General features: G+C 45.3%; 1 protein-coding gene across 1 annotated transcript in view; it reads right to left on the bottom strand.

Annotated features, from left to right (window-relative positions):
- Positions 1–14,960, bottom strand: part of LOC118785756 (dedicator of cytokinesis protein 9-like) — a 71,496-nt gene that overhangs the window by 9,769 nt on the left and 46,767 nt on the right. Inside the window, exons 31-45 of the mRNA XM_036540668.1 lie at positions 12,679–12,857; positions 12,429–12,545; positions 12,223–12,334; positions 11,686–11,819; positions 9,018–9,132; positions 8,477–8,543; positions 8,201–8,248; positions 6,550–6,686; positions 5,481–5,596; positions 4,896–5,033; positions 4,053–4,235; positions 3,250–3,363; positions 2,608–2,823; positions 2,168–2,225; positions 881–987 (exon numbers count right to left, since the gene is read on the bottom strand). Coding sequence (XP_036396561.1) covers positions 881–987; positions 2,168–2,225; positions 2,608–2,823; positions 3,250–3,363; positions 4,053–4,235; positions 4,896–5,033; positions 5,481–5,596; positions 6,550–6,686; positions 8,201–8,248; positions 8,477–8,543; positions 9,018–9,132; positions 11,686–11,819; positions 12,223–12,334; positions 12,429–12,545; positions 12,679–12,857 — 1,841 coding nt within the window. The remainder of the gene's footprint in view (positions 1–880; positions 988–2,167; positions 2,226–2,607; positions 2,824–3,249; positions 3,364–4,052; positions 4,236–4,895; positions 5,034–5,480; positions 5,597–6,549; positions 6,687–8,200; positions 8,249–8,476; positions 8,544–9,017; positions 9,133–11,685; positions 11,820–12,222; positions 12,335–12,428; positions 12,546–12,678; positions 12,858–14,960) is intronic.

The raw sequence follows: 14,960 nt of genomic DNA, 5'->3' as shown, positions 1-14,960 counted from the left end.
TGACTGTTGCTTCATTTCATACACATAAATGGATAAGTAAAAGCAAATTACCCTGACTGTATTTACACAAGAGGATAATTATAGGTTCTTGTTGCAGAGAACGCAGAGTCTGCTTTTGAGGACCAGATGGAGAGGAAATGGACTTTTCACTTGTCTGGAAACAGAGAATTTCCCATGAAGATAAACACGGGATGGTAGCTTAAAATGGTATTTACAGTGTACAGCTTCCAGAACAAACAACATCAGCTCTGCGGCTGCTCTCTGGGGCTGTGACCAAGACACATTTGTCTTGATAGTTTGGCACGTAGCTCATCTCCTGATAAGGACATTGTAATGCAGCTACTTGGTTATCTGTAAGAAAAGTGCAAACTCGGCCTTCCTGCACCGGGGACTGTCGGTACACACGAGGCAGAATGTGAACAGCAATTGATACTCCTTACAGAGAGATAAGCCAGCTCTGGGAACATGTTTACAGCCACACAGCCATAACCCTAAGAGCCAAGGTGGCAATTTTAATACAAGGTAGCGCCACAGTTATATGGCCGCTTTTATTGTGAAATTTACTGGCAGGCTGTAAAATATGCAGGGCTTGCCAAGACTAACTTGCTGCAGTGTCCAGTTAATTTTACTTCATTTTTACAGGCAATGAGAAAACAAAATTTAGCATTAATAAGAACATGCACGAAGCAGTGAATTCAGTGTTTGTTAATGTATGGATTCTGTGAGACTGGCGGCTGTGCAGAGGTCCTGGACACCTCCGTTCCTTTCCGGCCCAGAGGAAGGGCAGAGGTGACTCGCAGGTCGAGGCGGGTCAGCGCCCTCACAGCGGAGAGGACTGAGAGCCGCAAAGCTTCAGCCCTCCTGTCCTCCTGTCCCTCACCTCGTTGAAGTGGACGTCCTGCATCCCCACGTCCTCCATCATGGACGCCTCCTCGTCGATGTTGGGCGTGATCACGCGGAACGCCGAGCAGCCCTGCTTGAACATGCCTGTGACACAGGGACGGCGATGACACAACCACACAACTACCAGGGATCCACATAACATCTCCTTCTTATTAACTATCACCAGCACTGCCATCTAAATTTATTATTAACACCACACTGTTCAGACTGGATGTGTGCTGAAAAACAAACACCTCCAAGGAGAGGTGTGCGGTGTTCAAACACAGCATCATCTTTAAGGCACTGGAAGGTAGAGGTCAGAGGTGAACACCTCAGACCTGTAAGACAGAATCTTATTGTGACGTTTTCGCTTCATTGCTCAATGGCTCTTGGCAATAAAAATACTGCACATGAGAAGGATGCATGCGTTGCATAAAACTTGTGATTTACATCTAATGACTACAGAGATTAACACTGATATCTGCAAGAGCCTCGCAGAAGGCTTATCAGAGGAATGTGTACTTTTGAACGTCAGCTAATACACACAACAAAAGTCTGTTAAAGTACCAACATGTATGAACACAGCTAGTCATACACCAGTCTTTCCCTCTAATGCTACCTGGGCAAAACACAATTTTACCTTCATTTTTTTGGTGACAAAACTTGTAAGGATTATCCAGCAAAAAAAGCCATGAGACAATCATGAGATTAAATCTCTTGGGCCATGCCTCATGCTCTCATGCTCTGATGTGATGAATGAGCATTTTTCTTATTTACACCCAGTGCGAAAGTATCATTTATGTGACACAAAGCTGATACTGACCAGGAGAACCCAATGTGTATGGCCTAAATGCCCCTCCCACCTGTTCCAAAATCACAGCCCCTCAGGCACTGCATATATTGAGATCTCTGGCGTACGGCCCATGGTATAAAAGTTTACTCACACTAAATTTGAAAATCCTACATTTGAAAATTCTAAATTTGGCCAGATTCCCAATTTGACATGATTCTGACACATTCACATTCTACATAGATAGTGGTTCGAAGGGACAGAGAACATTAATAACTGATCAACTGACAAAGAAAATATCAACAACTAATTTGTATTTGAATTACCATGGTTTTAAGGAAAAAAAACTATAAACTGCTCTCTGTGAGGACAACAGAAAACTGATAATTTTCTACACAAGGGACATGTTATCTAAGCAAAGGTGCAGAGGTGTGTGGTGTCACCCAGTGGAGATGAGATGCACTGCAATTCCAGCGTCCCGAGCTGAAGACATACCTTTCCTTCTCAGGTATTCTGCCACCAGAGCTGCTACGTGCACATAGCACATCGCCGCCTGCAGACGACATGGAGAGGTTCAGGGCAACTGCTCAGAATGAATGAACACGGGACAGCTAAACTGGCAAAACACGCTTGTGTTAAGACTGCAGAGTATCCCTGTACTTTGTTTATATGCCAATATAATGAAGGCCTTTGCACAATCACATTAACTGCCGACTTCATCACAAGTGCCTTGAATTCAAGAGATGCAAGTCATGTTTTTTACATAACACAACACACTACTGGGACCAAATAGGGAACATTTCAGTTTTACACAGATATCTCACATTGGCTTTCTACTTCTGCCCTCATACACGTTCAGGTATTACTTTGCCCCTCCTATCTCACTGCCCCTCCCCCTATCCCACCCCCTACCCCACCCCCTGTCCCACCCTGACCTCAGACAGGTCCCTGTTTTTCACGTGGATGCGGGCCATGCTGTCCAGCCAGGTCTTGCGCAGCTCTGGGGTGCTGGCGTAGGACTTGGCCAGGCTGTACTGCAGGTCCACCAGCATCTCGGGGTCTCTCTCGTGCTCCTTCATCTGCGCCGTGGCCATCAGCACCGTGCGGATCCGCTTGGTCAGGTCCTTCACGTCCGACGGGAACGCCGTGTTCTGCGGGCGGGGCGGAACGGACATATGGCGTGACTGCTGCCACCCGCCGACGCGAAGCACCTGCTTCGTCGAGCGCGCCAAAACCCGTACAGCACCCACCTACTGAGCCTATACATTCTTTCTAAAAAAAACTGTAAAATATTTGCCAGAACGATGTTTAATCAACTGAAGGCCTCGTCTATGCTAGGGACACAAGAATAAAATGTGGAATTTTTTTCCACTGTTGTGTTGCTGCCTGTTGTGTGCCACTTAGGACCCAGTAGTAGGGTCCTTATTTATCAATTGGGTTTCACTGTGTGAGTGATAACCTGTGCTTCACATGCTGGGGATCTCTGTAGGCACAAGATGGCGCCCTCTGCAACATACTGTGCATGTATATTTTGGACTTGAGTACTGTAGGAGCTGCCCTGCGGTTAGCCCACTCACCTTGATGGTCTTGTCGCTGTTGGCGCAGTTATTGATGATGGACAGAGACTGCTGGAAGCGGGTTCCTCCGATCCCAATGACATCTGCGATCAGCTGGCTGACTGCGATCACCACCTGCGCAGAGAGGGGCAGACACTCCTTCAACCAATCAGTAAGCATCTATTCTAAGTAATGGCAGCTTTCATCACTGCAGGCAGTCCGTGAAGCTGCAGCTCTAAACCAGAGCTCTTCAACATTGTTATGGTGGCAAATAACAATGGATAAAAAAGGTGCTGGCAGGCTCAGCTAATTGCACTTGCTAATTATCATTCAATGTATGAATAAGTATTTAAGTAGTAAACACACTGACCTAGGCACAGCGGCTAGTTGTCACATTCTGAATATAGCATTGCCTTTTAATTGTTCTAATTAATCTCATGTGAGGCAAATGATCAATTTGGAAAAGCTGAGTACTATTTAAACAAATAGCACAATACTGGAAAAAAAAACAAATATTTCAGGTCAACAATCAACAACAATTATGAATGTAAACATACAGGGAACACAGCACTTTTACACAACAAGGCAAGCAGTGATTACAGTGGCTTACAGTGGCAGTGTCCCGGACACATAGAATACCATCATACTGGATTTCCAAGCAGTCACAATTTTTGATATATGGTAATAATAGGAGTTGTTTGTTTCTCAATGATCAAAGGGCCAATAGGAAGCCCACTGTGGGCCGCACTTGGCCCCCGGGCTGCTAGCCAAACAGCCCTGCTGTAAACTGATATGTCACACAGCTGAGAGAGCGCGCCGGTGACCTGCAGGTGCGTGCGGACGAAGGACTTGCGGCCGGTGTAGTCGAAGTTGCTCTTCATGAGGAAGTAGAGCAGGTGGGCGGCGTCGCTGCGGATGGAGCTCAGCTTGGAGTTGCAGCACTTCAGGATCTCGTAGCAGAAGGAGGCGCACATGTCGGCGCGCCCCTCGAAAAATGTGCAGGGGAACTGAGAGAGAGGGCAGGGAGGGAGAGAGAGGCAGAGATTTAGTAACAATTTGGTTATGTCTGTTATTATTGCAGTTACAGAAGTTCAGGATAAGATTTCTTGTCCTATTTTTTTATTGATTGTTCTTCATGCTTTGACAATATGTACTGTGTACAGTACCAGTCAAAAGTCTGGACACGCCTACTCATAGAAGGGGTTTTCTTCATTTTTACTATTTCCACATTTTAAAATAACAGCAAAGACATCGAAACTATGAAATAACATAAATGGAATTATGCATTTATCAAAAAAAGTGTTAACTATCCCCATCACCTGACATTAAACTATATCATATTTTAGATCCTTCAAAGGAGCCAAAAAATATTTTTTTTAATTAATTTTTTTTGAAAGAAGTTCATAAATTGGCATCAACTTCACTACGTATATTTGTCTAAGAAATACATTTCAATCATTTAAGCATACGTCTCATCATGCATGCATTTGAATGCAGGTGTGTCCAACCTTTTGATTGGTATTGTATGTCTTGCCAGTAAGAAGGCTTAAGCTCAACTGAGAAAGGGAGAGAGGTAATGTGATGGGATCATGAGAGACATGTTAAATGAATAAAAGCATCTCTGAAGACACACTCATTTGCTGGAATGCGAAGGGGCTCCTGCTCACCTTGTAAATGAAGGTGCGCAGGGAGGTGAAGACCTGCTTGAGGGCAGCCTCAGACTGGTTGATCTGAAGGAAGCAGAGGTGGACCGCAAACACCTTCTTCATCAGGAGGTTGTGACCGTGGTCGGAGCACAGCTGGGTCTGAGGACACAGGACCTTCTGTTAGTTCTTTCTAAAGAAAACGCCTTCTCTCTGAATTCACTCATTCACATAGCAAAACTACCTGGGTTGATCCTAAAATGACCTCAAAATAACCATAAAACCCCACAGAGAGCCATCAATTAGGGGTGAGTTGTCTTAATTAGGGGAAATAATCACATTGATCAATAAACACACAAACAGCCCCAAAAAAATATGATCACCTTTTTCCCCCATTTGGAATTAGCAAATTGGCCACCTGCTCGACCACCTTTTTCCCATACCCACAGGAAGTGATCCTGCACCCACAGGAAGTGCTGAAGGGTGGTACCCACACTCAGCCGTGATGTCAACAGCTGCTTCTCACTGTACAAGCCGCACAGTGTACCACAGAGGAGTTAGCGCTGATAAGAGGATTGGTGGAGTATAGCAGGGAGGTAGACAACGCACCTTGAATCCCATGATGAAGACGCTGAGGGTGTCCAGCACAGTGAGACACACCTCGGTGGCGATGTTGGCCTCCAGCAGAGACTGGTTCAGCACGTCGGCGTCTGAGTGGCTGTAGCCTGCAAGGGACGCGCCACACTACTGAGGACCCCTGCCCGTTACCCCCATTCCGCATACTCACAGAAAACAGAACATCCGTACATTCACTTATGGTGCAAAATGAGGGAGCAGCTGTTATCAGCAAAACCAGCATACAACAAGAAGGTCACATTTGATTCAAAAAAAGTACACACTGTAAATAAATATTCACATTGGATTTAAAAGAAAATACACATATAAAATACATATTCAAACTATACTGAAAATGCATACATACATCAAATGAATATTCACAAAGTATTTAAAAATAATATATCAAAAGCACGTTTGACCTTTAAACAATGGGAAGAGCATTGAAATGCAGCAATGTCAGGAAAAGATATGAATAGGGAGAGAGGAAGGGTTTGGAGAGTGGCATTCCCAGCATGCACTTGGCACAGCTAAATTAATCACTAAAGAGCTGATTATGGCAGGCTGGCTGCCGACCTGACACGCTCTTACCATGGTCTACAGAAATTCCAAGAACACTTGAAATCTTTCTTACACTGAAAACACAAACAAAGTCACTTCATTAAATGAAAAATGATTAGACTTACCCCCCTTATGCACCCCCCCCCCAAAAAAAAGGAGGAAATGTTCTTGTTTTCAGTGAATTACAAACCGACAGAGAGCTGTGTCTCTGTGACAATCACAATCAAACTGCAGGAGATCCAATGTTGACTTGATGCACGTATGTGTACATACCACCTGAACGGCAACACACATGGTCAAAACCCTTAGCTCTGCTAACCTGTTCAAACACCCATAAGCCACAGATGAAATTTGGCGGGGTCGGGCATATGTGAAGTCAGCATGACGATGGTGATGATAATGACGATGATGATGGTGAAGATGGCGAGGGCGAAGGTGACCAGAGAGGAAAGAGGGACGGAGCAGAGGGGAGTTGTGGGGAGGGAGGGAGGGCTGCACTTACTGTGGTTAAAAGTGTAAGAGTTATCCAGGCTGCTGAGCTGCTGTAAGCGGGCATGCATCATTCCCGCCCTGTTACGGGACACAGGCAGAGTCTGAGACTTCCGCTCATGTGCTACGGGCCCTGCCCCTTCCTGGTTCCTGATGGGGGGGAGAGGGGTGTTAGTGCGCTAGGAGCAGGCAGGGGTGGACACCTCCCACCCCGACACCTTCAAAAAGGGGGTGGAATGTAAGAGACAGGACAATAATCAACACTATGCTTCAAGCGATATATGCACAATCTTCATTCGGGGAATTGATTTGATCTTAAATATGGGCACGTAAATGGGCACATACGCATTTTTGGATATCACTCCCACCCCCTTACACATCCCTCTGTGCCCCTTTACGTTACAATCTTCAGCACAGACACACTGAGATAGGCTGCCGTTCGGCATGCTGTGATTCGGAGAAGGCTGTTCCACATGCAGAGAGATGAGCAGTTAGTACCAGCAGACAATGAGACATGCCGTGACCAGCAGGAGGTCACACTGTAACTGTGGTTATTAAGGAAGTGGCAGTGCGCAGCATGGTGTTACGACATGACCAATGAGAGCAGAGAAAGAGGCAGCATGCGTTTGGTGTGGGAAAAGGCAGGCACACCCCAAGTCTTACCCAAGCAGGAGAGGGCAGGAGCCATGTGTTTGCCGTGTGTTTTTATTATATTAAACTTGACAGCATTTAAGTGCAAAAAACAGAGAGAGTGAGGGAGGGTTAGAGAGAGCAGTGACCCAGAGCCCATGGTTTAACAGATATACAGAGAGTGTGTGTGCCTATGCATGCTTGTGGGTGTTTATGTGAGTGAGTGAGTGAGTGAGTGAGTGAGTGAGTGAGTGAGTGTGTGCGTTTGTGTGTCTGCATGTGCATGTGTGTAAGTGTGTGTTGTGGTATGAGCATTTGTCAGTAGTCTGTCAAAAGGTATTGTGTACACTGTGTACGATGTTAACACAATGACACAAACCAGAACACACAATATTAATGACACATATTAAGAATTATACATCAAAACAAAACTGAGTTAATCTTGTTACATCATCTCAAAAGTTCAGACACGGTGTAATTTCAAATGTCTGTTTTCTTTTTGAACTTTCAATTGAATTTACTGTAAATTACTTCAATAATATGTCAGATAAACAGATAAGCCTGATCTGAACCATGCCCATTTGTTTTCATTTAACAGTGCAGACTTCTAAGATGGGAACAATAAGCAAAACAATTAATCATAAATATTGGCTGATGAAATTCAAAATCTGCAATGCACAGTGTCAGGTGATGGCGTATGACCATCACAAAACGTTTAGTGTTTCACATTTCTGTATTGTATGGATCATTTAAAATTTGATTTGCATTCGTTTACTTGTATTCTTGTCTAAGAAGCATATAATAAATCCTAATGATTACTTAATGTAGCTGCAACTTTAAGCTTTTGTGAATATGTTACATGTGCCTTATAAAGATGCCCTTAGATTTATACATTTATGGTACGGTTTCATATAAAGTTAAAAATGTAGCTGGTGTTGTCCGTGCTCAATCTCTAAATGACCCAAAGTACTGCTAATAACAGGGCCCCTTATGCTTCCATACTTCTGACTGCATCAGAGAAATGCAAACATTACCTGGCGATGTGCCGCTTCCCCATGTACCTGAACTGATGGAGACACACCCTGTGGGAACACAAACAACAGCATCGTTTCAAACAGGGGAATTCCATGGAAAGGATCCTAACATGGGGCCAAGCTTTTCTTAAACCTGTTCCTTGCTGCTGTCATATCATGTTATGTTGTATTTCGTGCATCGCTATAGCAACACCAGAAACAGCATTGTTATTTTGTTTCTTGAGACTGATGTTGTAATAAAAAGGACAGGCATGCCGTGTGGTGGGCAGGACTTACTCGATAAGCGTGAAGAAGTCCATCAGCTCAGCTGAGCTAGCCTTGTTCCAGTAGGTGAACAGAGCATCTAGAGGTTGGACGGAGAGGGAAGGAGAGCGAGAGAGAAAGTATTAAAATGTTATCAATTTCATGTGACTGATCTGATAACATAGCAGTAATCCTATGACACTGAAACAAACCAAAAAGAAAAAAAAAACACAACTTGAACATTCAACCAAGTTCTTCAAAAATCCCTACAGACATATTCAGTCTAAGCTAACCCAGCGGTAAGTGCTGTCACTTTGGAAAGGTGGGTCTCTTCATCATAGTGAAATAAAGAGGCAGGGTATTCACACTTCCTTCCCCCCGCGCAATATTTTATTATCTCTTAAGAAAAGACAATGCACCGAAAAAGATGCTGTTTGTACTCAAATTTGTCTGTCGTTCTGTGCACACAAAAATAACAAAAAAGCTTCCTTGGAGAGTCAAATAGAGTACTGTTCCCGCAGGTCTGTTCACACGAGCTGCCTGTGTGTGGCGCAGGCGAGCGCGGCGGCCGTACCTTCTGACATGCTCTTGAGCACGTGCAGGAAGCACATGAGCAGGCTCTTGATCTCGGCCTGGTCCAGCTTGTCGCAGCGCAGAATCGCGCTCCCCAGGGTGGCGGCGGGCTGGTGCTGAGGGGGCAGGAGAGTCGGGTCAGAGCGTACAGGGAAGGGGGACAGAGGGACGCTCCCCGCGGCAACGGGCAAACTTTTTGCGGCTAGGCCTTCCTGCTCTTTCTGCTTAGTCCAGAAACACACCAGGCTTGTCACCTTCCCAATGAATGTGGGGTCATCTCTCTTTACTGCTGACAAGGTGTACTGCTGTCTAACACAGCTTTCAAATAAAACTTTTATAGTTTTAAAATGACCAGTTCTATAAACACTACAGCCATTAATAACCAAATCCCATTACGCCTCACAGTTACAATGCAATAACACAGCTCTGTAAAATATATCCATCATCTGTAGACATCTGTGTAAAGTATTCTGCTGGGGAGAAGGGAGCGTTCACTACCATTCACCCACTGCCTGCTGAGACCTCTGGGACACTTATGGTATGGCATTCCTACTACACGTAGCTTGTGGAGTCACTTGGCTCTGTAGTGCCAGCTACACCAGGATAGCAGTGAAAGCTCAGCTCTAAGTGCACCTACTCTACAAACTCTCAAACTCCCCGCAGAGAGGAGAATTCGACAAAGCGGCAGACTAGCAGGTCTAACGCAGCGCAGGGTTGGCCCAAGTGACTGCAGCTTCCTTTGCCAGAAGGGAACGAGACTCTGCCGGTGAGGGAATGGAAACCGTGAGGCTATGGATGTATCTTTAAGGAAAATATGATCTGTCTCCGTGCGATCCAAAACTTTGCACTGAACAGCCTTCGCACTGAGTAACTCGGACAGCTGGCAAAAGATCGATTCTCCATTCTCTTCCCTGTACCCAATTCAAAATGGAAACCTATCAAGTCAAAACCAGATTCAGTACAAACAACATTTAAGAGGAGGTATAACTATTGTATGTTAATTACCAGGTACGGACACAGAGGGTGGGGGGTTAGGGGGCTCAAGCCCCTGTCCTTTCGGTCCTGAAGATAAAAATGCTCTTTCCTGCCTTTCCATGCTGTTTTCATTTTACAATCACCTTTTATACTTTTATGAGAGTGATATTTTAGAATTGACAAAGACATCTGCCGAGAGTCTTAAAAGTAATTGTACTTCATACTGCACCTTTCCAAAGACACTAAATTGTCAGATGATCAACACCCAGTCTGAATGATTTAAAAACACTGATCATTGATTTTTCAAGCACTGACATGTTTAAAATCAACAATAAAAAAACAATAAATCACTGCAGCCAAACCAAAGCCATCTCTGACAATTACTGGCAAGATGCTGTCAATATTCCACACTTCCAAATCTCAAAACTCATCTCCTAAGAGATCAGCGTCTGATACTCCGGTTTCTGTTAGATTTTGGGATCAAACACACACGGACAGACAGAAACTGTGAAATGTATCTAAGAGAGAAAAAGGATGACATTGCGAAGAAACACATTGAGGGAGTTTCTTAGGAAACAAATAAAGGATTTCTTTTCATCTTTCCACCGCAGCACTTTGATGCCCAACACAATATCTGCAATTGATATGCATGTTATTTCTGCTTTGTGTAAAATCTAATTGAATTGTGGCTGTATTTCCCCAGGACACCCCCAGAATGAGTTGAGAGAGAGCTGTGGAGAGCAGGGGGAAGGGGTGGGGGGGTGAGGGGCTCCTCCCCCCCAGGGGGAGCACACTATAGATCCTAGCACGAGCAGAGCGGCAGCCCATGAATCCAGACGTCTGGTTCATGACACCCCGGAGCAGCACTGGCCAACAGCGGGGCTCGCAGGGACAGTAAGGCCTCAGCACAGCCAATCCACACACACTTGCTCCCGGAGGACAAGACGGGGGCAGAGAGGGGACAAAAATAAAAGCGTGTCCAGTACTTGGAGCGGCATGCCGGCATGCGCGATATTCTCCTGCAGGGTGGGGACTGAGAGCAGGGAAAAGTCCATGGTAACGCGTTTGGTGCGGGCCGAGGGCGTGGCGTCGTCAGGCTCGGAAAAGAAACGCAGCACGTTGGCAGAGTGTCTCCGGGTGAACCTCTCCCTCTGACATCAGCAGCATGGAGATGGGGGGGGGGTGTCAATGGTATAAGGACAGATTAGAGGAAGAGGGGATGGGGGTAGAGGAGTGGGTCAGTGTTGCACGCTGCCGTCTCAGGCCGAAGGCGAACATGAACACATCTTTGCCATCCCTGAGACATTAGACACACCCCCACATTGAACAGTATCCCCCTTATGACTGCTTGTAATCAAACAAGAAAGTATCTTATTACATCGCACAGTTTTACTGAATCTCTATTTCAGAGTGCAGGTCCATGTACTGTTGATTGCACTCTCAATCCAAAGCACTGCAACCCTTTCCCTAAAGGACTGCATTTAAAGCACAGACCATTTGACGTTGCTTTCTTCTGTGTCTTGATAGCTGCCTGGAACAGATGAGGCAATAGGAAATGACATCACAGGCCTTGATTTTGCTCACAGTGTCTGTACTGGGCAGTGAGGAGGCCTCCTGTTGGCTAGCTCATCTGCTGAGCGATGGCTTTTGCAGAGGCCCGGGTCACAGAGACTAGAGGAATCACAGGGCAGTACCTTGTCCAGGGAGTTGGTCTTGTCATGGCTCTTCTCCAGGAGGCTGTTGCCGGAGTCGGTGCTGATGAGGGAGCCGCGGGAGTCGGCGTGGCGCACCGAGTTGATGTTGGGAGTGGAGGAAGCGTGGGGGGAGGCTGCAGGATGGAGGCAGAGGGAGGCTGTGATGCTTTCATATACACACACACACACTCACACACACACACTCACACACACACACATACACACACACACACACGCACACACAACCACACATGCACATACAACTACACATACCCACACGCGCACATACGTATGCGCACACACACACACACACATATACACACACACACACACACACAAACATGCGAGCGTACACACAACCACACATACCCACACGTTCACACAAGCACACACACAAGTATACAACCACACGCACACACACACGCACACGCACACACACACACACACACACTCACGTATTTATTCACATACTCTAATTTCCCTGTCTAACTTCATCCACAGAAAGCCTATCCCTGCAGGCGGTGGGGAGCTGCTTACCTGTGCCAGAAATGACTCCAAACACATCCTTGTGCAGGCTATTCTCCAGACTGCCCCCTGGCTTCTGTGGAGTCATCATAGAGCTGCCCAGGAAAGAGTCATCTCTCCCATTCTGAGATCCAAGCACAAAAAGAATGCATCGTATTAAGAACCATTCAGCCATGGGAAGCTGTGTTTACAAATTGACCACTAGGTGTCAGCCTTACATTGTTGGAATGGTTGATGACAAAAGGGGAGACCTCCTTTACATTGAGCCTGTGCACGTTCTCCTGCAGGAGACCGAAGAGGGGCAGGTAGAGGGTGGCCAGCCTGGCCTGTTGGCTCTGAAACACATTAAAAAAACATTACATCATGCCGCCATTACAAAATCTCATCATTACATCATAACGCCACTATAACACACAAGGTTCCAACGGATTGTGCTTCTTAGCACTGCCAAAGTGAAGGACTCCCTACCTTAGAGGTATATCGGTCGTCAAAGGTGTGCTTGATCATCAGGTTCTTGAGCACCTGGATGGCGATCTGGCGGATCTCCCGGAACTCCTGCAGGGCTCCGCCCACCTCTCTCAGCAGCAGCCCCACCAGGAAGTGGTTCCTGCAGAAGTCGTCGGTCAGCGAGTAGTCCAGCTGCAGGTCTGAGAGGAGAAACGTTGGAGATGGTGAGGGACAGGGACGTCTTTCTCAGACAGCTCAGCATATCTCCCTGGCGTGCACAACTGCGCAACCCAGCAGCCCAGGTAGCTGAAGAGCTCTGAGCTTGCCTTGTCTTAAACTGTAATGTAATGTACTGTAAAAACTGATCTCACACAACGGTGACTACAAGAACAACTCTTCCAGACGCTTGCTGTCCAAGGCTGAGCCCTGACTGCCCTGAGGTAAACCCCGAGGTGACAGTTCCCATACAAACATGCAATATTACATTATTTATAGGGGCACCAATAAACCCTGAGTGGTGCTGCATCAGCTACCAATAAAAGCCATACTTAGCATTTTTTTACCGTAAGCTGTATACAGGGTGAAACATAATCAGTTTCATATTAGCTCCTAGCTAAGGATCAACAACATACTGTAAGCCCTGATTGGAAAATAGTATCTTACAAGCATAACCTACAAAAGAGAATGGGATTCTGAAGAAGTTTCTTATTCTTGGCTTGATAATGCAAGCTTTGGGATGTATCTTTGCCAGCTATGACTATGACAATGTGAAAAACTAAGAACAGCGAATTAGTCTGTGACATGATAGCTCTGTTCTTTACAAATTCTGGCTCCCAACAAAAGCTAGTAAAATAGATAAAAACAAGCTACTCTAGTGAGAATGAGTGGGATCCTATGCCGACTGCACTGTACTTCTAAAAGTGATGGATATCCATAATTCTGCTTCACTGCTCACATAAAAGACTGTTGTTCTCTTTGCTTAAAACACAACAGAACCACACATGGCAGTTAGATGTCTTCCTCATGTCACACTCACCACAAATCAGAAACCGAATGAAAACCTGCTCATCACCAAATTATTCTATCAGACCATCTGGGTTTAGCACATTGTGTCAGAACCTTGTGTTTTAAACAGCAGACTTTTACAGTGAGAGAACCTCAACAAGTAAAAACCATACAGTGCCCAGGGTAGGTTTCTTTGTGAGTTTGATTGAAATTCTTCTGTTGAGACTATATTCAATCTATGAGAAGTGACAGCTTTCTGTAGAACAGCTGGCGGTCTGGGAGGTTGTAAAACGGACATCTAAGAATTAGTTTAAGCAACAGCACAAAATCTATGCAATTGTCAATAGTGCATTGATCAGCAATCAAAGACAATCATGAATGTAGCTTCACCCGAGTTATGATTAGGCAGGGGACGACTGACCATACACAAGCTTTGTCAATGTTCACACTGCACTGACTTGCAGTCATGAGTCTCAGACAAAGCAAAATTAAACCACTTAAAATGTGGCTAGAATGAACACTCAATATATGGTCATGGCATGAGATCTAGAAAGAAAAAACACTAAGACCCAATATGTACAAAGGCACCAAAAAGAACAGAAAATACTTATTTACAAACAGCATACAGAAGCCAAGCAGCGATTTAGCATGTTGGTTTTTTCAGGCTACAAGGTTACAGGGAATAAAGTGAGCAGCACTTAGCATGAGAAGTTACACAAACATAAAACTTCATCACAACAAACCACTCCTCCATGTCCTCTGAAATGGTGGTGATAAACATTCACTTACACTGTCCTCCACATATGGGCTGTAATTGGTTCACATTAAAATATCAGAAGAAATATGGTTCTGAAAATAACACGTTGAGCGTGTTCATTCTTTCAGTCGCACAGACACTGTTCTGGATAAGATCTAACTACACCTCATTAATGATAAAAGTCCGCTGCTCCCACCCTATAAGTATTCATCTATTATTAAATCCTGCTGACATTTCCCAGAATCCCACCATCATGGCAGCACAATGTGAAGCTACTGCTTACAATTGGTTCTGATTTCTATGTAGTCTGACAGGTATCAGAGATGTCTTTCCTCTTCCTCTCTCTTTCTCTCTCCCTCTCTCCCTCCCACACTCACAGTCACTCTTTCCTTCTCACGCTCTGTCTCCTTCTTTTCCTTCTTTCACAGAAAACTACCTGCGTGTACACAAACACGTGCACGCACACACAGAGCTTGTATCAAAACTGGTCAGGAAATAAAGACTGAGCGCAAACAGACTGAGAGTCTGTAAATAGACCACT

This window comes from Megalops cyprinoides, chromosome 11, assembly GCF_013368585.1.
Source record: "Megalops cyprinoides isolate fMegCyp1 chromosome 11, fMegCyp1.pri, whole genome shotgun sequence".
In the NCBI taxonomy this organism is placed as follows: Eukaryota; Metazoa; Chordata; class Actinopteri; order Elopiformes; family Megalopidae; genus Megalops; species Megalops cyprinoides.
The sequence above is the reverse complement of the archived record's forward strand: the minus strand, read 5'-3'. Positions and strand labels throughout refer to the sequence as shown.